At 39.5% G+C, this 23,051-nt stretch overlaps 2 protein-coding genes across 3 annotated transcripts in view; one reads left to right on the top strand and one right to left on the bottom strand.

The window, feature by feature from the left end:
• Positions 1-20,571, bottom strand: part of ANLN (anillin actin binding protein) — a 49,834-nt gene extending 29,263 nt beyond the window's left edge. Inside the window, exons 1-7 of the mRNA XM_027573439.2 lie at positions 20,297-20,571; positions 14,419-14,572; positions 11,327-11,641; positions 7,052-7,437; positions 5,464-5,692; positions 3,367-3,557; positions 2,982-3,089 (exon numbers count right to left, since the gene is read on the bottom strand). Coding sequence (XP_027429240.1) covers positions 2,982-3,089; positions 3,367-3,557; positions 5,464-5,692; positions 7,052-7,437; positions 11,327-11,641; positions 14,419-14,572; positions 20,297-20,314 — 1,401 coding nt within the window. The 5' untranslated portion in view covers positions 20,315-20,571. The remainder of the gene's footprint in view (positions 1-2,981; positions 3,090-3,366; positions 3,558-5,463; positions 5,693-7,051; positions 7,438-11,326; positions 11,642-14,418; positions 14,573-20,296) is intronic.
• The window catches only part of KIAA0895 (KIAA0895 ortholog), a 55,658-nt gene continuing 52,843 nt past the window's right edge, over positions 20,237-23,051 (top strand). Inside the window, exon 1 of one of the 2 annotated variants that reach the window (XM_027573445.2) lies at positions 20,237-20,383. In XM_027573445.2, coding sequence (XP_027429246.1) covers positions 20,267-20,383 — 117 coding nt within the window. In that variant the 5' untranslated portion in view covers positions 20,237-20,266. The remainder of the gene's footprint in view (positions 20,384-23,051) is intronic. The other variant, XM_027573447.1, reaches the window with a different exon arrangement.

Raw genomic sequence — 23,051 nt, 5'->3', positions numbered from 1 at the left:
TCACACCTGTCACCTTCCCTTCCCTAAGGATGAACAAAACAGAAGTAACCAGAAAGAAATTCTACCAGTTTTCTGTGACCATAGTTCTGAAACCACCTGCCGCCCAAACATATTGCTTTCCTTCTTCCTTATTACAGCCGGGACCTGTCCTGATCCTTTCCCTGCACAGTGCTCTGGAGTTCGTCCAAGCCACTCTTACCTCTTGAAAGGTTTGCCCCAACCTACCAATCAGCATCACTTATCCCTCTATCATAAAACTCTTTATTGTTTTTTAAGATTTTATTTATTTATTTATTTAGAGTGTATGCATATGCACAAGCAGGGAGAAACAGAGGGAGACAGAGAATTCCAAACAGGTCCATGCTCAACATGGAGCCCCACGTGGGGCTGGATCCCATGACCCCAAGGTCACGACCTGAGTCAAAATCAAGTGGAATGCTTAACTGACTTGGCCACCCAGGTGCCCTATAAGCCTCTTTCTTTTGACATTAAAATTGACTTAGGTCTCCTCAGAAAGAACAAAACAAACATAAACACAAACCATACTTTACTTCCTCATTCCCTTCCAGCTATCACCTCCTTTCTCCCTTCCCTTTTAAAACCAAACTTCTGAGGACTGCCTCCACTCTCCCGCCCTGCTCCTCACTCACCACTACCTGCATTCTCCCCTCACCACTTCACTAAAACTGCTCTTGCCAAGTAACAAGCTCTTTCTTCCAAAACCCAGTGGTCTCGGTCCAGTCCGCATCTGACAACACATACTTGACAATACCAACCATCCCTTCCTTCTGAAAGGTTCTTTCTTCCTTTGAATCTAGTTAACACCACACTCAATTACTTTTTCCTCCCACCTCTTTGCTTCCTCGGTGGGTACCACAGATGAGTTCTGAGTGAGGCAGACCCCTGAATCTGCTGTTATTGTGTTCAGAATGTTCTTTACATGCAATGTGCAATCATCCAGGGAGGAATTCCAAAGGTTTAGCAGGAATTATTTAGCACAAAATAATTAAGAACTATTGTCCTATATTTCCAGGGATGTAGCAGAAAAGCCATGAAATGATATACTGGTAACCTAGTGAAGAAGGTGCTTCAAATAGAAGAGAGTAATCAACAATGCCAAATGCTGCTAATAGGTCAAGTTAAATGCCTAAAAATTGATTACTCAAGATCCCTGGTGAATTTGATAAGGAGGTAGTGGGGACAGCCTGAGTGGACAGATCCAGAGAGAAGGGAGGGAAAAAAATGTAAGCGTAAGAGATAATTCTTTTGGAAGAGTCTTAATGAAAAGGATTGTAAAGAAAGGGAGGGGAAGAGGGGGTCCAGAGAGTTGATTTCATTTTAAGATGACAGATAACAGCTTGCTGTATGCTAATGGGAAGGATTAGCACATTCATTCCTTCCTTCAAGGACAAATTTATTGAGCTCCTCCTGTGAGCCAAGCACTAAGAACACCGATAAAGATAGCTCCGGCTCTCATAGACAGTGGTGGAAAGCAAAGGTGAGACAGTTACAGGAAGATAAATAGTCCAGCTGAGGTAAAGAACAGGATGACATGGTGAAAAAAAGAGGGGCCCCTAAGGAAAAGGGCCAGGCAAGGATTTCCAGAGGGGATTAAAGTTTGACCTACTCCTAATGAAGGAGGAGCTCACCACGGAGATACTCCTTGCAGAGAGAAATAGCAAGGCAAAGACAAAGAGATCTGAAAACATGAGTCCATTTGAGAAACTGCAAATAGTCTGCATGACCGCATTGACGCACACATGTGGAGGAGCGGTGAGAAGCCACATTCTGGATGATTCTAGATGGCAAGCCAAGCTCTTTAGACAGTATTCTGATGCTGGCTATGGAAAGCTTTCTAAGGAATTTAAGCAAGTGAATACACAGATCTCTGCCTTTTAAAAATACTTCTCTGGCAGCAGTGGGTAAGATGGACAGGGGAGTAGCCAGACTAGACGCAAGGTTTTCAATACAAAGCTCTGGAAGTGATTACGTTAACGGTGGAGGAAAACAGAGAGGACAGGCAGCTTGAGGTGTATTGGCTGTGTATGTGTTCATGTGTGTGTGCTAGGGGAATACGCAGTAATAAGAGGAAGGAGGCAAGGAAGAACTCCCAGACTGCTTTAGATGGTGAGGTATAGAATGAAGCCCTAGGTGAAGACAGAGGAAACGTGGAGAATATACTACTGCTAAGTGCAGAGAGCTCTACCAGCCAACCAGGCCTGGAGTTCAGGAGAGAGGTAAACACTGCACAGTCAAGCACATTAGCATTTCTGTGACGGCAGAGATGTCCCAGGGCAAATGAGAAGAAAACAGGGTTAGGTCAGAACCCTGGAAAACACAATTTGTTAAGCAAGAGAACTGATAAAAACCAAAATCAATTAAATAGGTCTTTCTCAGAGAATACTGGTTAAATGTATTTTTCTATTTCTACTGGTACCCACTTTAAATATAATTCTATTATTTTTAGCTTAAAAGTATATCCTAATACAGTATTTTGTACATAGTAGGCATGTAAATGAAACAAAGTAGTTTACAAGTAGGGACTTTGTTGAAGGCTGATTAATGCAATTTGACAGTAAGAGAGGAATAAAGAGAAATCTGGGACATATTTGATGGTCTGAAAGGATTATGGATAGTCTAACAGTGTGGCATCTAGGGAGAGCCTACCATCATTAATCAAAAAAGTAGATTCTGAGAAACATTTTAGAACTGGCAACTAACTAGAATATTAAAAGAAACATGAAATCAATTGAATAATGAGAACACGTTTCAAAATTTTTTTTTAATTAGGTCATCAGTGAATACGTTAAAAAGAAAGTATCACAAGAGAAAAAGCAGAGTCGGTATGAACATTGAAGGGGTTTATGAATAGGAAATGGCAGTTAATAGGAACAGGATAAAAAACTATTTGACAATGCAGGACCACAAGTTAGACCCCAGCACTACATGTGGTTCACTTTCATTTTTCTTGTTTACACTACCTGTTTGGTTTCTAGTTGATTGCTTCTTGAGGTTTCGCCTTTTTCTGCACTCCATAAATTGCCCTTGTCAAATCGGCCACGAAGACATGCTAGTTCTTTCTCACGTTCCTAAAACCACCAAAAGAGCTATTTTATACAAGAGCCATAGTATGTTTAAGAATAATATTCAGATATTACTAAATTTTGCTTGTCTTCAGTCTTAAGATTAAAAAATTCATGATATGCATGGAACACAAGACAATAGTTTTAATTTGAAATAAGTGATACAGGGAACCAAGACGCTATTTATCTCTGTCAAAAAGACTGGTACTGGAATTCACGATTTGATTTCTAGGTTCTATGCCAAGACCATGTAATGAATAATGTTAAAAGCAGTAAGCCAGACCTGCTTGAGCTGTTGTGCTAAATGAGTAGTAGATGAAGATGTGTTCTGCTTGAATAATCTTTCTTGGATGGCCCTTGTATTTGGAGTGATAACGGGGGTCCTATGGGGTGTGCTCCGAGCGGGACTTTGTTTGCTGTGTTCTTGACAACGTTCTCCAAAGCGTTCCAGGAAAGGCTTAATTCCTGCTCCCCCTACAGAAGAACACATATTTTGGAGGCTATTTAGAATAAGTAGCAATTATAATTTATATTGAAAAAGTTCCAAAATCCAGCATGGCTCTAAAATGCTTTGATTCCACTTAAACTACTCATTCGGAAAGTAAACAGTATAAAAACAGCTTTTAAAAAGAAGTTTACCATATTACTCTATTTAATTCCATGTCTTAAAATTCATTTATTGGATTTAGTTCTTTTAAAGAAAGAAGAGGAATTTTTAAAAGGTAGAGAGGTACAGTGGAAATTAGAAAACCCTTCAATAAGCAGAACCTAAATGACTGGAAATTGACTGTATGTGTATTAACAGTATTCCCTAATCACCAAAGTATTCTAGCCATGATAACCCAACTACTTATATTTCTACAGCCCCATTTATTTTATCTTGTTTTTAGGAAGTCCAATATAAACTCCAAGGATTAAATCCTTTTTCTCTCTCAAAAGAAAAATTACAGATTATTGACTTTATGAAGGGATATATTGGTTCTACAAAGCCTTAAAACAGTATTCATTTGAAATAGTATGAGGTACACTTCAAGTAGAACAAATGGGATGAGAGCACTGTACTATTATAGTAAAAGAGGTTTATATCTATCAGAAATCAGCACTTTCCTACAAAAGGCCAGAGAGTAAATATTTTGGGCTTTGCAGGCCATGTGACCACTGTCATAACTACTCAACTCTGCATTGAAGCATGAAAGCAGCCATAGACAATGTGTAAATAAATGGGCATGGCTGTGTTCCAATAAAACTTTATTTGCAAAAACAGGTAAAGGGCACAATTTGACCCATAGGCATAGTTTGAAGACTCCACATGTCACTTCATACCATATTTCAAACTAGAATGCATTAAGAGTACAAAGAAAAATGTAAATTAAATACTTCTGAGGCCCTGATAACATATACTGGGCATAGCCAATAGCCAAGAATAAAAATTAAAAAAAAAAAAAAAGCTTCTTATCTATGCCGTTAAGTCTTTGGAAAATTGAGAGTAACTAGTCCTAGCCCATGTGGGGATTCTGCAATTGTTTCCAGCTCATTTCTCATTTCGGCTCATCTGGAAACTGACTGCTGGCTTCCTGGCCATAACTAATGGATTCCCACTCTCATCTCTCTGTCTACTTCTCTCTTCTGAGGAATTACAATATTCAGAGAGATTATATTTTTAAGAAGGTAAAATTTTGAATTAGAAGTCCTTCCAAAAGCAATTCTATTGAAAACAGAATATAGTTCAAAGTGAACTATCTCTCTGTATATTTGAACCATATTTTTTAATCCCATGTTTCTCAACCAACAGCACAATGAGGGTATGCCAGAAGGTGTAAATCCCCACAAAATGAATACAGATTACCAGGAGCATCAATTTACTCCAGGGAGTAATTTTGAACTTTCACACGTCTATACTCACACACAATATACACATATACAACTATAATTGGGAATGGAATCATTTGTATACACATTCACTTTCCTTTGTTATTAGGGGTGCCTTCATATTGAAGTTTGAAAAGCATTGCTCTGCATACTTGGTTACAAGAATGTTTCTCCATTATGCCCTTAAAATGTGATTTCCAGTTGTATATGCTCCATCTCCATCAAAAAGTATAGAGGAAAGTATCTACCATGGTCATTCTAGAAAAAACCCATGTTTAAACTGTTAAAATGTAAACAAGTTACGTACCCTGACCAGTAAATGGGCAAGTCCCCACTAATGAATATTCATTCAATAAATTAAAGCTAAATTTGAAGAAGTCTCATCTTATACATTCAGGTACTTGCCATGGCAAACCAACACTGTACAATTCACAACTGGATATTTAAAGTGCTGAGAACAGACACCCTGAAAATAGTCAGCACTAACTAGATTTTTTAAAAGATACATAACCTGATGTTGCAGATTTGTCTTTAGATTGAGACTGCCGACAAATTTCTCTACTTAATTCTTCTTTGGGACGAACTGTCTGGGACACAGTTGACTTCTCAATTGGTTTCGATACCTCTGTTTTCAGGGGACTTACAGGAGTTTTCTGAAGTAGCTCAGGATTTTGTCCCTCACAATTTTTAGCATCAGTAGTGGATATAGTAGAAGATTTCACGGGGGAAGAAGCAGCTTTCTGAAACATGATAACACTTAGGGTAAATAACAATACTCACGATATCTAACGGTAGTCTTCTAACAAAACGAGTTTAATTCTATTTGTTTAGTAGCCTTTATGTAAACTTATGAAAAAAAATTTCTTTTTCTCTAATTGATCAAACCAATTTGAAAGGTTTGATAAAAAGTCAACTTAGAAAATGTTTTTATTTAGGGGCGCCTGATGGCTCAGTTAAGTGTCTGCCTTCAGCTCAGGTCATGCTCTCAGGGCCCTTGGATCGAGCCCCGCATCGGGCTCCCTGCTCAGCAGGGAGTCTGCTTCTCCCTCAGCCACTGCCTCTATTCCTCCCCCATTTGTGCTCTCTCTCTCTTTCTCTCTCCCTCAAATAAATAAATAAAATCTTAAAAAAGAAAATGCTATTATTCAAATTATGTAGTTTAGCGTGTATAATACACTGAGGAGTAATTTCATATAAGGGGTAGGGTCACTCCCTATTTTAAATAACAATTCCTTTCAGATTATCTCACTAGCACCTTTATAAATTTTAACTGTATGAGACCACATTGCATATTTTTTGTATTTTAATTAAGTCAATATTAATTTAACAAAATCATATCATGTACCTGATGGCTAATTATAACGTATTATTTAATGCTATGTGCCAAGCACTTTGTTAAAGGTTTCATGCACATTGTCTCATTTAATCCTCCCAATAACCCCTCTTTCCCATTTTACAGATGGGAAAATAAGGTTTTGAAAGATTAAGTAAGTTGTCCAAAGCTACATTTTTAATTATGTGGCAGAGCTAGGATTGAATGCAGGTCTATCTAATTCCAAAACGTGGCACCACATTTAAAAACAATGCTCAGAAACATAGTATCTTCTTTTTTTTTTAAGATTGGTTTTGAAAGTTAATGACATAATTCATGTGCAAGGTAAAACTTTCAAACATTTCAAAAGGATATATGGTAAAATTATCATAACCACCCTTAAAAATCCTGTTCAGCAATTTGCCTTTTGAAGGCAACTTTAGTTACTAGTTTATTACATGTCTTTTCAGAGAAATTCCACATCTTATATTTATACACATACATAAAGCATTCTACAGGGAAAGTGATGTTCAGTGCTCTCCCTGATGCCATCATTCCATTATTATACACCTTGGAATTGTATGAAATTAGTATAATTTACTTGTCAACTACTAATTTATCTTAGGATAGGCTACCAAATTTCTGATTTTTACTTTCTATGACACCAATTTCTAAAAAATAGATATAAACACACCACGTATAGGTTATAAAATACTACACATACATATACATTATTACTCATAAGGAAAAAAAAAAGATTTCCAAAGACCAACACTGCATTGCTTACCACAGAGCTGGAGATTGCAGCATTATTCAAAGATACACCCACAGCACTCGAGGATGGAGCTTTATTCAGAGAGGCCTCGCCATCCCTTTGGGAACAGCATGTAGCTTCCCGCTTAACACTGCTGCTATTGATCCTAGCAGATGCTCCACTTGCAGAGGAAAACTTGGATAAACAAGTGGTACCAGGCTGTTCTTGTGCACTGTTTTGCTTTGCAGATGAGTAATTTACATCATCTTCCCACGAGCAGATAGTTGCAGCAAGGTTGGCCAGACGGCCCCTTCTACCAACTGGAGTTGCCGAGGCATCTGAGAGGGCTGGTTTGGGAGGGGAGGTAGCCCTTTCCTCTGACGGCCCTGGTGAGATGCGTGAGCTTTCGGGTATATCATCTGGAAATGTTTTCAGAAAAAGAGTTAAAACCTGTGTTCAAGAGTTATGCATATGTGTCATACCAAGATGGCTCCAATCAGAACTTTTAAAAGAAGTTGGTTGGTTTAAAAACTGATAAAAAAGCCCTCGAATGCATGAAACTACCAAGCTGCTTAAATTTGACAATATCTTTTCAAAACAGATGATACTTGATCCAAATTAGAAAAAAAAAAACGCACAAACTTCTTACACCTATTTTTTCCAATTTTTAATGGATGATGAATGCTTAGGTCATGATTTTAGAATTAATTTAGAATTCATGATGTTACAACACTGCACAATTTAAGATTACATATTCCACAGGCATGTTTTGTTTTAAAATGCAGGAGACCAGTGCTGTACAACAGAACTTCCTGCACTGATGGACATGTGCTATAGCCATGCTATCCAGGACAGTAACCACTAGCCACATGTGACTCGTGAGCACTTGAACTGTGGCTAGGGCAACTAAGAAACGTCATTTCAATTCCTTTCAATTAATTTAAATCTTAAAAGCTATATATGGCTAGTGTCTACAGTATTGGATAGCACAGGGTTAGACAAAAATGTTTTCCCATAGTTACTTCGTGTGGAGATAGATCTCGAATAGTAATACTTAACTTACGAAGGCCTGCACATAGGGGGAAGTCAAAATTCACAGCACCTTCTACTCCACAAATTCGGTCAATGGAAGAGGTATCCCTCCTACTGTCCAAGCCTTATACTTCTGCCTGAATTCTCAATTCTACCCCTCCAAAACCTCTTTTTTCTTTGCACATAAATATGCTCATCTGCCTCTAGCTCTGTCTCATCTTAGAGCTAAAACAAACACCCTCTCATCAACATACACCCCTTTTTAGCTACCATCCCTCTTGCCCTGTACAACGTTCTCTCACCACTCGACCCACCTGAACCCGCCTCTGCCTACACCGCTGCCCTGAGGTTGCTTTTGCTGCTGTCACTAAAGGCCAGTACACACTCAGCAGGCCTTGTGTTTCCACCCGTGACATCATCCTCTACCTGTTCCGCCCTTGGGCCATATCCTCCAGGGGGTCCTTCTACCCAGCAACCACCTCCATTCAGCTATCCCCCAGGCACCCCAAATAACAGATGGGATGCTGAAACTGCCCTAAACATGTTCCTCCTCATCATGGCCTCCTTCTCCTACTCCTCCTCCACCACCCAGACACCTAACCCGGAGATTCTCCCTCCTAAATCTTACAGACCCCGCCTCTCCTCTTCACTCCCACCGGCCTTCATCATTCCGCACCCGGATTATAACATTAACCTTCTAGCTGGTCTTCCTGCTCCTCCTCGAGTCTCTGCCCTGTTCAATCCCTTCTCAATTCTGATTCTCAAATCTGTTGTCTCTACAACATTTGCCTACTTAAGCTCTCCCAGTACCTCCCCATCACCTCCTGGTTAAATTCCACATGCTCTGGACCCTGCTGCTTTCTCCAGACTTACCTCTTGCTTTTCCACCAGAAAATACCTACTCTTTGTGTCCGCAATATGTTTACGGCACCTCTGTGCTTTTTATGCATTCTGTTACTACCTCCTCCACTGTCTGAAGCCAGCAGTCCCTCAATGTTCAGGCTGACTGCTTCTGCTTCCTCTAGAAAAGCTACCCTGCCTACCGCCATCCCTGTCCTTTTGCATACCTCTGTCGTGTTCCTAAGAATAAGCCCTGTCCTCTAAGCAAGTAACGGTTTTACTATCATGTTTTAGGAATGGGCTTAACAGACCTCTAGCTCTTCTAACTATTCTCTATCAGAAGAGAAGCTTCAGTTAAGTTACATTTTAGTATAATCCCTCATTTAACTGGTTTATACCCACAGTCCTGGAGAGCATCCACTAAATCATTCATCACAAACACTTTATTTTCAAGTTTCAATGCTTAATATTAGACAGGCTATGATGCCTTAATGGGACTTATTTTCAAGGCTGAGGTAAGCATTTGTTAACATTTGCTTTCAAAATGTTCAAAATCCCTGCGGCAATGCTTTCTGCCCTAGAATGTTTATGGCCTTGACTGTTCTTCTGGCCATGCATTAAATCACAACCCTCTTTCTACTTCCCATAGAGATTTCTTACCAAACAGAAATGAGACATCCTTGTATTTAGGCACATTTACTGATTAGCCTCCTCAGGCATCGTAAAGCAGCACAGTTAGCCCTGCCTACTACTAAAATCACTAGGTATACTACACAACATGGTATAATAGGGTATATCATCTGGAAATGTTTTCAGAAAAAGAGTTAAATAGGGATACTAGGTATAATAGACAACATGGAATATCTGCACCCTGTTCCATACCCGAGAGCATCAGGTAGGTCACAGCAGGCAAGAGTTGAGCCCTAGAATCAAACAACTGAGGTTGGAATTTTAGCTGCTGATTCTGGTCAGGTGTCTTAGCTTCTTAGAACCCAGTTTCCTCTTCTATAACGTGAACAAAAAAGTGGTATGTATGTCCTAAGATTTTTATAAGAACTAAATTCTATACTATATTAGAACAAAAGATATTTAGAATGCCTTAGCACTTTACACAGTATTTGCTCTTGAAATTGAATTTGCTTTACACAGTATTTGAAATTACCATCACTGCCAAAAAGGGTAATCTTAAATGCTCTGCTGTCCAATACTTATCAAAATTTCAGACCAAAGAATTGACATTTACGAAAGACTCCCTAAAATCTATGTAGTCCATCCATTTCTTCAGATCTTAGTCTCAATTCTGGCTATGCATCAGAGTAATATACAGAGATTTAAAAAAAAAAAAAAAAAGATTAAAGCACACCCCAGGGCTCCACCACACTCCTGAGATTCCTAATCAATGGTCCAAATGTTTTTGTTACACAGGAGCCAGGCTGAAAGCCAAAGCTTGAGGAACACTTCCTTGGGTAAGGCCCAGTTGCCACTGAGCTGTCCACCTGTACTATGCTGGCTCTATTTGGAACTGTGTTCACTGAACTGAGTTTGGAGCTAGGCCACCTGCCTACCTTGAGTAACCTTACACATTAACTACCTTCTACAAAGTCATCTTTGAGGACCCAGGGAGGAATATTCTCTTGGGTCTTAGTTCCAGCCATGGTTCTGCTTTAATCTTATAAATAGTCATATAACTGATGGTGTTTCTCTTCCTTACCTTGGCTGCTAGCAAGTTCATAACTCTGGCAAGTGAGGTGGACCTTAACAACTGTATTTTACCCTTCCCTTCTTTGTTCTTCCTTCTCTTCACCCTAGAATTTCCTTATTTTTCTTGTTTTGTAATATAGTTGTTTTTGTAAGTCATCTTAAAGCTTTTTTGTAACAAGATAGAAGACAAAATTGATCACAGAACACATAACCCTGCTGCATGACTGCTGATTTGCTCTTAGACTCTCCATCTGAGTATAAGCCCACAATAGGCAAGCATCAGGTCACTTCATTGGTTCCCAGCACCTTAGCATAACATGTGTTGTAGGTGCTAAGCGCTTACGTTTTCTCTCCCCTCTATTAAATGGCATTGCATACCTAAGCCACTCAAATTTATTTAGTTAATCCATGAAATAGAATTTCTTGAATACAGAGCTGAAGATCAGCAATGCTAATAATGCCAAGGGTATAGTTTGTTCTCTATTGCTTTTTTATTTCCACTAAGAGCTATGGTTATGAGACCAAGCTTTTGGGAGCTAGTCTAAGAACCTCAGCAGCATCTACTTCAATGAGAACACAACCAACTGATAAATACACTGCTGATATACAAACTATTTGTAAGTGATGGAGACTGAGGAGACAGATACAACAGAAGCATTGATCTTTCATGTGTTAACTGATACATCAAATTTTCAACCTACCCAGTTGAATCTTATTGAAACAGATTATCCATACCTGTCAGATCATTATTATCCCAATGGCGCCGCTGCTCTGCCAGCTTTTGCATTCGTGTTTTCACGGAGGAGCCCGCAGTGGCTTGCAGTCTTGAGCTGAGCCCTCGCCTCACGCCTGGCACCGGTGCTGGGACAGGCTCCGCATCGCTGGCGGGAGCAGGTGCTTGTGGCTGCGCCTGAGGAGGTGGAGGACTTGGAGGACAGCGTTTGGCTGAAGCTGACTCAACCGGTTTTTCATTTTCCAAGTCAGAAACTTCTACTTCGGTGTTGTCAGAGCAGTGCTTTTTGGATGGTGATGGTTTTGTACCAGATTTCTCTAGATTAAAAAAGACACCGCCCAACCAAAAAAAGTTCAAAATTCCGTAATTTCTCATAGCCTGAAAAACTAGCAGTAGGTACTTAACAAATTATTAAGGGGCGCCTGGGTGGCTCAGTTGGTTAAGCGACTGCCTTCAGCTCAGGTCATGATCCTGGGGTCCTGGGATCGAGCCCCGCATCAGGCTCCCTACTCAGCCAGAAGCCTGCTTCTCCCTCTCCCACTCGCCCTACTTGCGTTCCCCCTCATGCTCTCTCTCTCTCTGTCAATTAAATATATAAAATCTTTTAAAAAAATTATTAAAACATGATGCTTCTCTATTCGCTTTAAATGATTTTCCTTACAACAAGAAATATGTAAAATTCTACCTTCAGTAACTTAGGAATCTGATATGAGAGATTTCTTTTTAAGCAAACATATAATTTATGGTTTAGAACACCCAAATGAAAAGATGTTCAAATAATATTCTCAAGATATAGGCCTAATACTTTATTAGTCTTAAGACACTAGGAAATAAAAAGTGCATACACAGAGAACAAATGTTTTCAGTGATTTTGAAGATCACACAGCCCTATCACCGCATTTTTAGATAAGGAAAACCAAGCCCAGAGCGATTACATTACCTGCCTAAAATGACACAGCTAAGGGTAGAAACAGACTTTGTTTTTAAAACAATCTTTCATGAACAATAATAAGCAAGGTTAGAAGAGAACCTGGCTTGAGGTTTAGGAAAGGCAGGGAACCAAAATAGCAGCGGAATTATCTGGTTAACACCAAGCCATGTGCAACCATGTGCACATGTGCAATACCATGTGCAAAGCCATTGGCACAAATGTTTTCATATTTTCAAAACATTTCACTTTTTTTTTGAAGATTTTATTTATTTATTTGAGAGTGAAAGTGATCACAGAGGCAGAGGGAGAAGCAGACTTGCTGATGAGTGGAGAGCCCAATACGGGGCTAGATCCCAGGACCCTGGGATCATGAAGCGAGCCAAAGGCAGATGCTTAACTGACTGAGCCACCCAGGCGCCCCAACAGTTCACATTTCAAACTGCCATGGACACCTATAAGATAAATTAAAAAGTCCTAAAATAAAAAGGAGCTACCCAAACATAAGGTATATTATTTCTACCCAAGAATGAATTTTTTTTTTTTTAAGATTTTATTTCTTTATTTGACGGAGACACAGCGAGAGAGGGAACACAAGCAGGGGGAGTGGGAGGGAGAAGCAGGCTTCCCACGGAGCAGGGAGCCCAATGCAGGGCTTGATCCCAGGACCCTGGGATCGTGACCTGAGCCGAAGGCAGACACTTAACGACTGAGCCACCCAGGCTCCCCCCAAGAATGAATTTTAATATATCTCCTGGGAAATTAACATTTTAGGATATAGGAATGTAAATTACATGAGGCCAGTTTCCCTGGTGGTCTGACCCAGTGTTCTCACTCTGGAAGGACCCGAAGTTCTGTTAAGTGGGAGCCGTGATTGCCCTCATAGACATCAATCTAATCAAATAGACATTATGAAACTTTCTCATCTTCTGTAACTCACTTATAGATCTCTTTTCTATTAACTCATCTAATAATTTTTTGAAAGTGTTCCTATTTTAACATGCATCACCATCTGGAAATACAGAATTCTTTAAGTTTCTAGTTCTCATATAAAACAGTAAATATTTCCACTTCAGAATCAAAACATAGCTGCAACCACTAGTTTTAAAGTACACAGTAATCAACATTTCATTGTATAAACCTGTGTCACACAACAAAAACAGAAAAAGATTCTGAACTGGATCTAGGCCTCTATTTTCCTGACCAAATACCATATGTATATTATATACCACATATGCAATATATATACCATGTGTGTCTGATATATATTCCACACGTGTATAACATATATACCATGTATATGTAATATATATACCATATATATATATATGTGATATATATGGTATTCCCTCTCTTCAAAATGTATAAATATATGAAAATAAATTCCCATTCTATAGTTAGCTTACAAAATAATCGTGAGCCCGCTCCATGCCCTCACCACTTTTGTAATACTGATTTTGCCTTCTGTGATGCTTTCTTTCTATATGCATTTTTAAATCTACACTAAGGAAAATGATTATCTCCAGACTCTTCTACACTCCAGGAAAAGATTAAGGTGGCTAACTTACTGATACAGGCTAGGGATGCCAGGATTTAGGAAATAAGTTAAGTTTCTAGGTGAGTTTAGGTTTGTTTGTGTATATTTATTTATTTTTGTCTAATTCACCAGTTCTCAGATTAACCGCCTATACCTTGAGCCTAGCTCTAGAGAGCTGGTTCAACAGAGGATGAAAAAGCTCATTAAATTTCAAGCATCTGCAAGCAGGTCTGCCTTTCATTACCCTGCTCATGCCAGAGACCAACTGAAAACTTGGTGGTCAGCTGTTCCGGCACTGTTGGGGTAGATAAACTCCACACCACCACCGTGCACTGTTCCTCTGCTCCTTTACTTTTCTCCCTTTGGGGGTTTTAAGGACATCTTTGGGTTGAGGAAAATGAAGTTTGAGCAATTAATTTGAAGGATTTATTGGATATTCTGCTCTGGTCTGGTAGGTCTAGGCCTAATACAATCGGCCTGAACTAGAACAGAAGGCTGATCTTTACCCCGGAGGCTATTACTACATTTGTCTCCCAAAGACCTGGGTCTTTCTACACACACACAGTAAAATGGGGCTTATCTCCTTTAAAAGATGCAAATTTTATTTTTTCCCCCACAAAGTCTTTTACCTTCACTACCAGGTAAGGGTTGTTGGTTATTTGCTTCTGAAAGTGGCTCTCTGGCTCTCTTGGCGTGAGTCACAGACCTTGCAGCTGCCGTGGGCCTCTCGGCCATCTTTCTCTGGAGGTTCTCTCGCCTGGCACGGGTTCGTTCCAGCAGTTTCTACATATGTAATATAGCGGCATTAAAACACAAGTCTAGTCAAAAGTTCACAAAACCTGAGGTATCTTCTAAAATCACCAGTTGCCATGTAGGATAACAAATACATTTCAAAAGTGAAATCCTACGTAATTTAAGTCAAAATTCACCAAATAAGCACCCCAAAGTCAAAATTACTACAGATGCAATATGAATAAAATGTGTAAAGTTGGTTGTATGAGATTTAAAATGACCAGAAGTTTTTTCTGCTTCCATCCAAAGGTAGAATCTATTTTCACAGCCTTGCTCTGGGCTGGCCTTATGATTTACTTTGACCAACAGAATGAGGCAGAAGTGATACTGTGTGACTTTCAACCCTGGGCCTCAGAAGTCTTAACAGTCTCTTCTCATTCTCTTGGAACACTGCCACCAGGTGTAGAAGCCCAGGTCAAGTGTGCTAGAGACACCTGGCCCAGCTGAGAGCTAGCATCAACCACCAGACTTGTGACCATCCAGTTCCAGATCATTCGTCAGATCCCTGCGGACTCCAGCATGACCCCAGGGGACACCACTGGAAACAAAGCCTTGGGTGAGCCCAACACAGACTGCCAAGCCACTGAATCATGAGAAATAATACGGCCAATGCACCAGCATTGGTGGTTCAGTGGTAGAATTCTCGCCTGCCATGAGAAATAATGTGGTGGCTGTTTTAAGCACTTTGGTGGCAAGAATAATAGTCTCCCAAAGATGTTCATTTCCTAATCCCGTCAACCAGTCAATCTGTTACTTTATTGGGCAAAAGGGACTTTGCTGATGTGATTAAGGGTGTTGAGATGGAAAGATTATCTTGGATTATCTGGGTGGGCCCAATGTAATCACAATTGTCCTTATGAGACAAAAAGAGTCAGGAAGGTCAGAGATGTGACAACAGAAGCAGAGCTTGGAGTGGTGGGATTGGTGGCTCTGAAGATGGAGGAAGGGGCCACATGTCAAAAAATGCAGGGGGCCTCCAAAAGCTAGAAGAGGTGAGGAAACAGTCTCCTCTAGAGCCTTCAGAAGGAACACAATCCTGCCAACACCTTGATCTTAACCCAGTAAAATCCACCAGCCTTATGACCTTCAGAAGGTAATAAATATCTGTGATTTTTTAAACCACTAAGAGTGTGGTAATTTGTTATAGCAACAAAACTAATACAGCCACTAAGATTTGGTATAATGGTAAATAGCAAGAGATAACTGACATATTTAGTCCTCTGAAAACATGACATTTCCTAAGATGAGAAAAAAAAACTAAAAAAAATCCCATGTTTTATTTAACTCAATATCAATATATACTAAATGATTTTAAGTTGGTATCTTAACCATTCCATAAACTCATGACTACTCTGTTCTTACCCTGAATCAACTAATGCTTCTATTCGAATAAGCATAGTAGAACAAACACAAGACCCTGTAAAACAATTCTTCTTCCTTCAAAAGTACACAACTAAAGGAGGCATGCAAATTATTGGTTGGAGTTTCTATGCCCTGTACACACAGATACAGTGTTAATGAAGACTAAGGAATTGCACTCCCATTTGACCTTTTTAATTTCCTTAATTAAAATAGAATAATTATTCTTTAAAATTCCTCTGAGATGCAAAAGAAACATGAACTAAATTTGGAAGGTACAACTCTCCACTTAGGAATGACTTCCTCACTATAAGAAGTGAGGCTAAATCTAAATGCCATGTCACTGAAAGAGTTAATTTATGAACCAAATGCCTCCCAAGACACAAGGCCTTCAATCTTTAAATAAAAGTCTTCAAACTCAAAAGTGATAAATTCATATATATATAATTTCCCCATGATAAAATATATCACTGCCCAGATACAAAACTAGACTAATTTTATTCATTCATGGACATGCCCACATTCCATTCTGGTCAGTTAGAATACTTGTGAGTCAGTATATCTTCAGTTACTATGAGCAAGAGGTCGGTTACAAAAGAATGTGGCTTTGCCATTCAAACATACACAAGTACTCTATTGTCTATATTAGATTCAAAGATTTCAAAATTTAAAAAAAATTGTAACAGATAAGCAAAAGTTCCCTAGTCTATAAAAAAAGAATTAAAGATTAATTTAAAAGAAATTATATATCTAAGGAACATAAACTCAACAGTTCAATAAATCTAAGTCTATAAAAATGCATCAGGAATTCAAGGGTTCTTTATAAGGTACATTCCTTCAAATATCACACCTCCTTCTTTAAATAATAGAGGCATAAAAAAAACTACAATAACATAACCGGGAAATAAGACTTTCCACATGGATGAATCTAAAATAAATGAAGCTTTAGTCCTTAAGTAAGTTCTGCCACATACACACCTGAAATCATTTCTGATAGAAATCCTTCTAGGAGGTATTACTGATTTCCCTACCTTCTTAAACAGAGTACACTCAATATAAACTATTATTTTCAACATGCTCTAGCAGCATTCTTTCCCAGGTCAATACAGAGAGTTTCATTTAATTCTCAAAAATAAGAGAAACTCCATTCAAAACAATAACAGCATGTTTATTGCACAAGAGAAGATGTTTTACAGACTATTTTAATTGTGGCTTTTTTAAGGATCCTACACAGAAAGCTCTGACTTGGGCACACCTAGCTCTGGGGTCCCTTATGACATTCTCAGTCTCAGACTCTCTCTCTCTCAAATAAATAAATAAAATCTTTAAAAAAGATTGAAAAAAAGAAATGGCAAGGCAGGATTCAAAAATCAGGCTCCAGAGTTTGGGCTCTTAATCAGTTTGCTATAAACTTTTAAATGGCTCAGTCCCTTAAGCATCAGACTCTTGATCTCAGTTCAAGGTCATGAGTTCAAGCCCTGCATTGGGCTTCACACCAAACTGTTTTTTGACTAAATCCAATTGTTCTTTTTAAGAACTTTTTGTCAGGGAGAACTAACTTCATATTAACATAACTTTTTAAATGTTATCAGCTGATCATAATAATAAACATCTGCCTTAATTTGCTTGTTTGTCCATGAATCAAGATGGCTTTTTTATTTCTGGTTGGTCCAAGAAGAATATAGAAAGACACTGCCCCGTGGACCTTGTCTAGATCCTTATTCAAATTGCAAAACATGAGACACTTAAGGAAATGTGAACATTGACAGAATATTTGATGATATTAAGGAATTGCTCTTAAATTTTTAGGTGTGATAACAGCACTATGATTTTTTTCAAGTACTTAATGTTTAATGATAAATACTGAAATTATATGATCTCTACAATTTGCTTCCAAATAATTCAGTGGGAGGGATTGGAGGGGAATACAGTGAAACAATATGGCCATGTATTGTTGCTGGGTAATGAGTCCATGAGGAGTTATTATACTTGAGAATTTGAAATTTTCTACAATAAAGGAAAGAACATGGCAAAAATGTTCTAACAGTTACTGTTGTATATAATTATTTGTTTGTAAAATAATTTGCACCGAATGGCTCTTTTCTTTATTATTTCAGCAGAATGTTATTGGGTGTGCTTGATGTTAGGGAAACATCTCTCTGAATAGGAAAGAACAGGCCTGCATTCATAAAGCTGACAATCTGGCAGGAAATATATTCAACAGGTAAATGCAAGTGAGAGGAGCACTGTGCAAGGTGATCCGCCCTCTGAGGAAGGGAAATTAGAGTGAGAGCTGGAGGTTAAATCAGTTTGCCAAGCAGAGGGGGCAGGGAGAGAAGAGTGTGCCAGAAAGCACCAGGGACAGCAGGAGGAGAAGCAATACACAACAGCCTCGTTTGAGGAAGACAGTGTAGGATGGTTGTAGCTTTCTCAACCGGAGTTACCAAGAGAATTAGCCCTAATGCCCTGACATTAATGTAATGAATTAACATCTCTGCTATGCTTGTAGGATGGCAGGGTTATGAATCACCTTTGGGAAAATTAACAAAATAGTCTCTCAAATCATTTTCTGTGGTTCTGATAAGGAACTCTGGTTGAGAAAATCACTTTAACTTATTTTCAGTCCTTTAAGACAAAGAACTGTACCAGTCCACTTCCCTGTGCAAAAATGTTATGAATGCTATAATTAAGCACCTAGTCATTGGAACCAATTCAAATAGTTCACTCATTACCAATTAAGGAAAAGACGTCAAAGCCGTTTATTCCAACTGCAACCGACCTAACTTTTTGTAAACCATACATATTTCTGAGCACACTGTAAAGCAAAAGTTTTCTTTCAAATAAAAGTTTCTTTCAGCTGAGATTTGTACTAGCTTCGGAATGATATTTTCAAGTAAAATGAAATACAATTTTCAGCCAACTTTCAAAATGCTTTGTTCCTGTCGGCTACTTAGGAGAATAAAAAGAACATTTGGGACACATGGGGCTAATGTTTTAAGGACTCTTATCCTAGCTTAGTAACATAAAATATCCTTTTTAACTTCAAAGTATGTGAAAAATATCTGATGCATGATCAGCCCTATTCCTTAAAGCTAATACAAAAATGTGTTCTGGGTGTTCTGTCAGAATCCTTAAGTAAGGTTAACAAATTAATGTTTTCCCCTGAAAGATTGAGAATTTGAAACAAAAATAGTGTTCTGTTTGAATACAAGTAAACTGTAACTGTTGAAACTTTTAGCATCTTAGACTTAATGGAATTGTAATTACATCTCCCAAAAAAAGAGTAGAAAAAGTATTTCTACTCTCCATAGCATTTAAGTTTTTGAATCTAGTGTAGAGACATTTTTAGGCCCACTTTGCAACAACTCAAGAAATAACAGTTTGAAACTTGCACAACAACCTAAAGAAACAGGAACTGTCCTGGAAGAAAAGGAAGTGGACAACGGACAACACGAAAACTCCCAAGTAGGTCCATGTACACTCTCAACGAGACTGCCCAAGGATAGAGAAATAATTGACACAATGACGCAATCCACATTCAATTTCCAAAGGACAAAAGACAAGCATTGCTGTAATGTTATGCTCCATAAACACACACAAAAAGGTTTAGTATTTCTTTACTCTGCTTTTTTAAACTGTCGACTTTTAATTTTTTTGTATATATTCGGCCAGCACTGTTTCCTTTCCATTCAAGTGTCAATCCCGGGGATGAAACTTCTTCCCTATTCAACTGGGTAATCAAATCTGAAGAAACTATTGGCTTTGTAGGAACGGATGCAATGGTTTCGGGTATTGGCTTATTTTAACGTTTTGCTGTCATTTCGTTAACAGCATCTTTTAAATGCATAGCATTCTGCGGGCCGCATGAAACCCGCAAATCACATTCCATTTGCAGGCGGCGGCTGCACACAGCACTGAGTCATTCAAGCACCCGACTCCACCCTACACCTTATCCCCGCTTTCACTTCCAGCAGGACCAGTTCCGCCAGGCCCCAACCTGCCCCTCGGAAGGGACAGGGCTCCACTACAGAGGGGCGTCACAGTAATCGGGGCTGACAGCAGACTTTTCGCTACCGCCCTTTAGGACAGACTCAAAACTTTCCTCCCTGAGCTGCCACTGCAGGACCGCAATACGTAAGCCGCGGACCCACCGCAGCAGCGGAGCCAGGGGCGTCCTCCCCCCACCCCCTTCTCCCCTAAGGCTCTCCCAGGCGGACCCCCCGCACCCACACGCTGCGCAGGCGCGCGCACGCGCCCTCCGCCCGGTGGGCCCAGAGGTCGACAGAAGGTGGGAAATAACGGTTAGGGTAGGGGCCGACAGTGGCGATGGCAGGCTGCGCTCGCAGGTTTTCTCACCTCGGTAAACGGGTCCATCGCCCCGGACTTCGCGTGTCGATTGCGAGACGACGGAAACGGTGGTTCAAATTCAGAAAAAGAAAAGAAGTGAGTCTCGGTTCACTATGTCACTTGGAGAAAACCAGAAGGCCGGGGCGGGGAGGACTCTCCCAAACTACTCGCCTCTACCCCTCAGCCTCCAGTATCAGATTCAGCCTCCTGCGGCCGTTCAAATTTGAATTTCAGCGCCTGTACAGCGCGCCTGCGCGCGGGGCGGAGCGGGACACGCCTCTGCCCGCCCCGGCTCTCGGTCACGTGGCCGTGCCCGGGCCGCTGGGGTTCCCGTGGGTAGGGGGGCCTCCTGTTGGTCACACCCCAGCTCCGGAGGCCGGGATGCGGCGGAGGTGCGGCGCTCCCAGCACTCCAGCCGCCTCGGGGCCTGAAGCCCCACCCCAGCGCTCGCCTGTTTAAGCTGATCCCTTGGAAACTTCCCGCCTTCCGTCATTCCTTAACACAGGATCAACACCCCTTGTGTTTGAAATCCCACTGGCCTGGTGGCCTTCTGTAGCTTTCCGCCCGCCCCTGCGTCGCCCTAATGGGGACTGCGGGCTTGACCCTCACGAGGGGTTGCTCTAGTGTGGGTCCCCGGATAATTGGGGCTAATGATCCACCTCGGGCGCTAGATACCTTTCTCACTGGGAAAATAAGGCTAGCCTTAACAGACTGTGAAAAGTTCATTCACAAAACGCCAGCGGTGCCTTTCTATATTAAATCCCATCCAAATTTATACAGTGTTGGAGCTGGGAAGATTAAGAAGCCATCCACCTTGATGCTTTCACAGCCGAGAGCGGGGAGACCCTGAGACAAATAACTCTTGTCCAGGAGAAATGAAAATTCCATTCTCAGCTCATTGTCCTCTTTCCATCATGAGATCAAGCTGTGTCTCACGATTGTTTTTTACAGATTACTCAGAATTGTAAAATACGTTATGTAATTACTGTATCAGATTCCTTTCTTCAGCAAGTGTGTGCTAGGGCTTGTAAAGACAACAGTTCTTGACTTGTTCAGCGGAATAGCAACACCATATGTAGATCAAGGAGTGACTGCCTAAGGGCTGAACAAAACTATTTCTCCCAAGTAAGATGTTTTGGTATATTTAATAACCTTCCCATCTTAGCATTCAGTAGACATTACAAAAAGTATTTCACTAATAATATATGTAATTTGAATTTTGATGCTATAGGTTGTAACAAAAAAATTCTTCAGTGTGGAATAGGAAGAAATTGCTTGGGATTTTGGCTCCACAAGGACCATGTGACTACCTTAGGCAAATCATTAAATCCCCTATTTTTAAAACCTTTTGAAAATATAGTTAAAGCTGATCCTCTACCTAGAAAAACGCCCATTTAATCATAAAGTATTTGACACAGAATTTCATGAAGTTCATAGTCACCAAGTTAGCAACTTATGGTTTGGCTTCTCTGGATTTTAGTTTACTCATCTATAAAACAGGAACCATCAACTGCCCTGCATTCCTCAGAGTTTTTAGGAGAATCAGATGAAAAACTGAAACAGAACCAGAAGTATTCTGTAATAAGCCACTACTCAAGTGTATGGTGTATTATTAATATTTAACTCAAAATATGCTACTTATGAACCAAAGAGGAAACGATGTTTGCATTTTTTTCACTGCTAGACAGGAAAGGTGTGTGTATGTGTGTTGGAGGGGAGGGAGGAGAGTGTTTTAAACAACAGTGGAAAAGAAGTCATTAGAAATTTATGTAGTCTGCGTGCCTTCCCGCTTTGGCTTCTGTGAGCCTTAGATTCTTTATAACCAGGTTCCAGTCAAGACTAAAAGAGATACATAAAGCACATGGTGCAGTATAACTACTCCAAATATTTAGTTTATCTTCCTTCATAATCCCCTTATGTCTTTGGTCTTCACACTGATAATGATGACGGTGAAGATGATAGCAACCGCCAAAAAACAGTAGCTACATGTTAAACACCTCCCAGCTGTCAGAAACTGTGCTAGATACTCAAGTCTACTCTTCCTGGAGTACAGCCATTGTCACCCTAACCCATGTCTCCTTTCCTCCGTTCTTACCCCTGGTACTTCATTCTTCAGTTTATAAACTGGAATTAACTTTTCTCCTTTTAAAACTTGTATTATATTTCTGGTTTACAAAAAAGTAATGAATAAAACATAACCATGTACACACCACCTAGCTTAAAGAGATATATAATTTTATATATTTATATATATTTTTATATATTTTATACTTATATAAAATATAAGTATAATATATGTATGATGTAAGTATAATATATGCTTAATTCCATTCACCTCTGCTCCCCAGGGGTAAAACTCTCCTGATTTTAATGTTTATCATTCCCATGAAATTTATGTACTTTCATTACATCTACATATATATCCCTAATAATGTGTTGTGATCTACATAAAATTTTTTTACTATATGTATCTTTCTGCAATTGTTTATTTTTCTGCTCCATATTCTTTTCATGAGATTCATCCTCACTAATAGCTGCATTTCCTTAATTTTCAGGGCTGTATTATATTGTGTGAATATACTTGCAATTTATGTATCCATTATCCTGTTAATGGATGTTTAGCTCATTAACAATATTTCATTCCAAAGATTCCATGATGCTATAAATTTTTTATGTCTCCTTTATACACATGCAAAATTTTATCTACAGTAATGTACCTAGGAATTACTTTGATAAAAATATTTCAATATTATAGCCAGATATT

This window comes from Zalophus californianus, chromosome 12 (genome assembly GCF_009762305.2).
Source record: "Zalophus californianus isolate mZalCal1 chromosome 12, mZalCal1.pri.v2, whole genome shotgun sequence".
In the NCBI taxonomy this organism is placed as follows: Eukaryota; Metazoa; Chordata; class Mammalia; order Carnivora; family Otariidae; genus Zalophus; species Zalophus californianus.
This window is presented reverse-complemented; position numbering and strand designations above follow the sequence as displayed.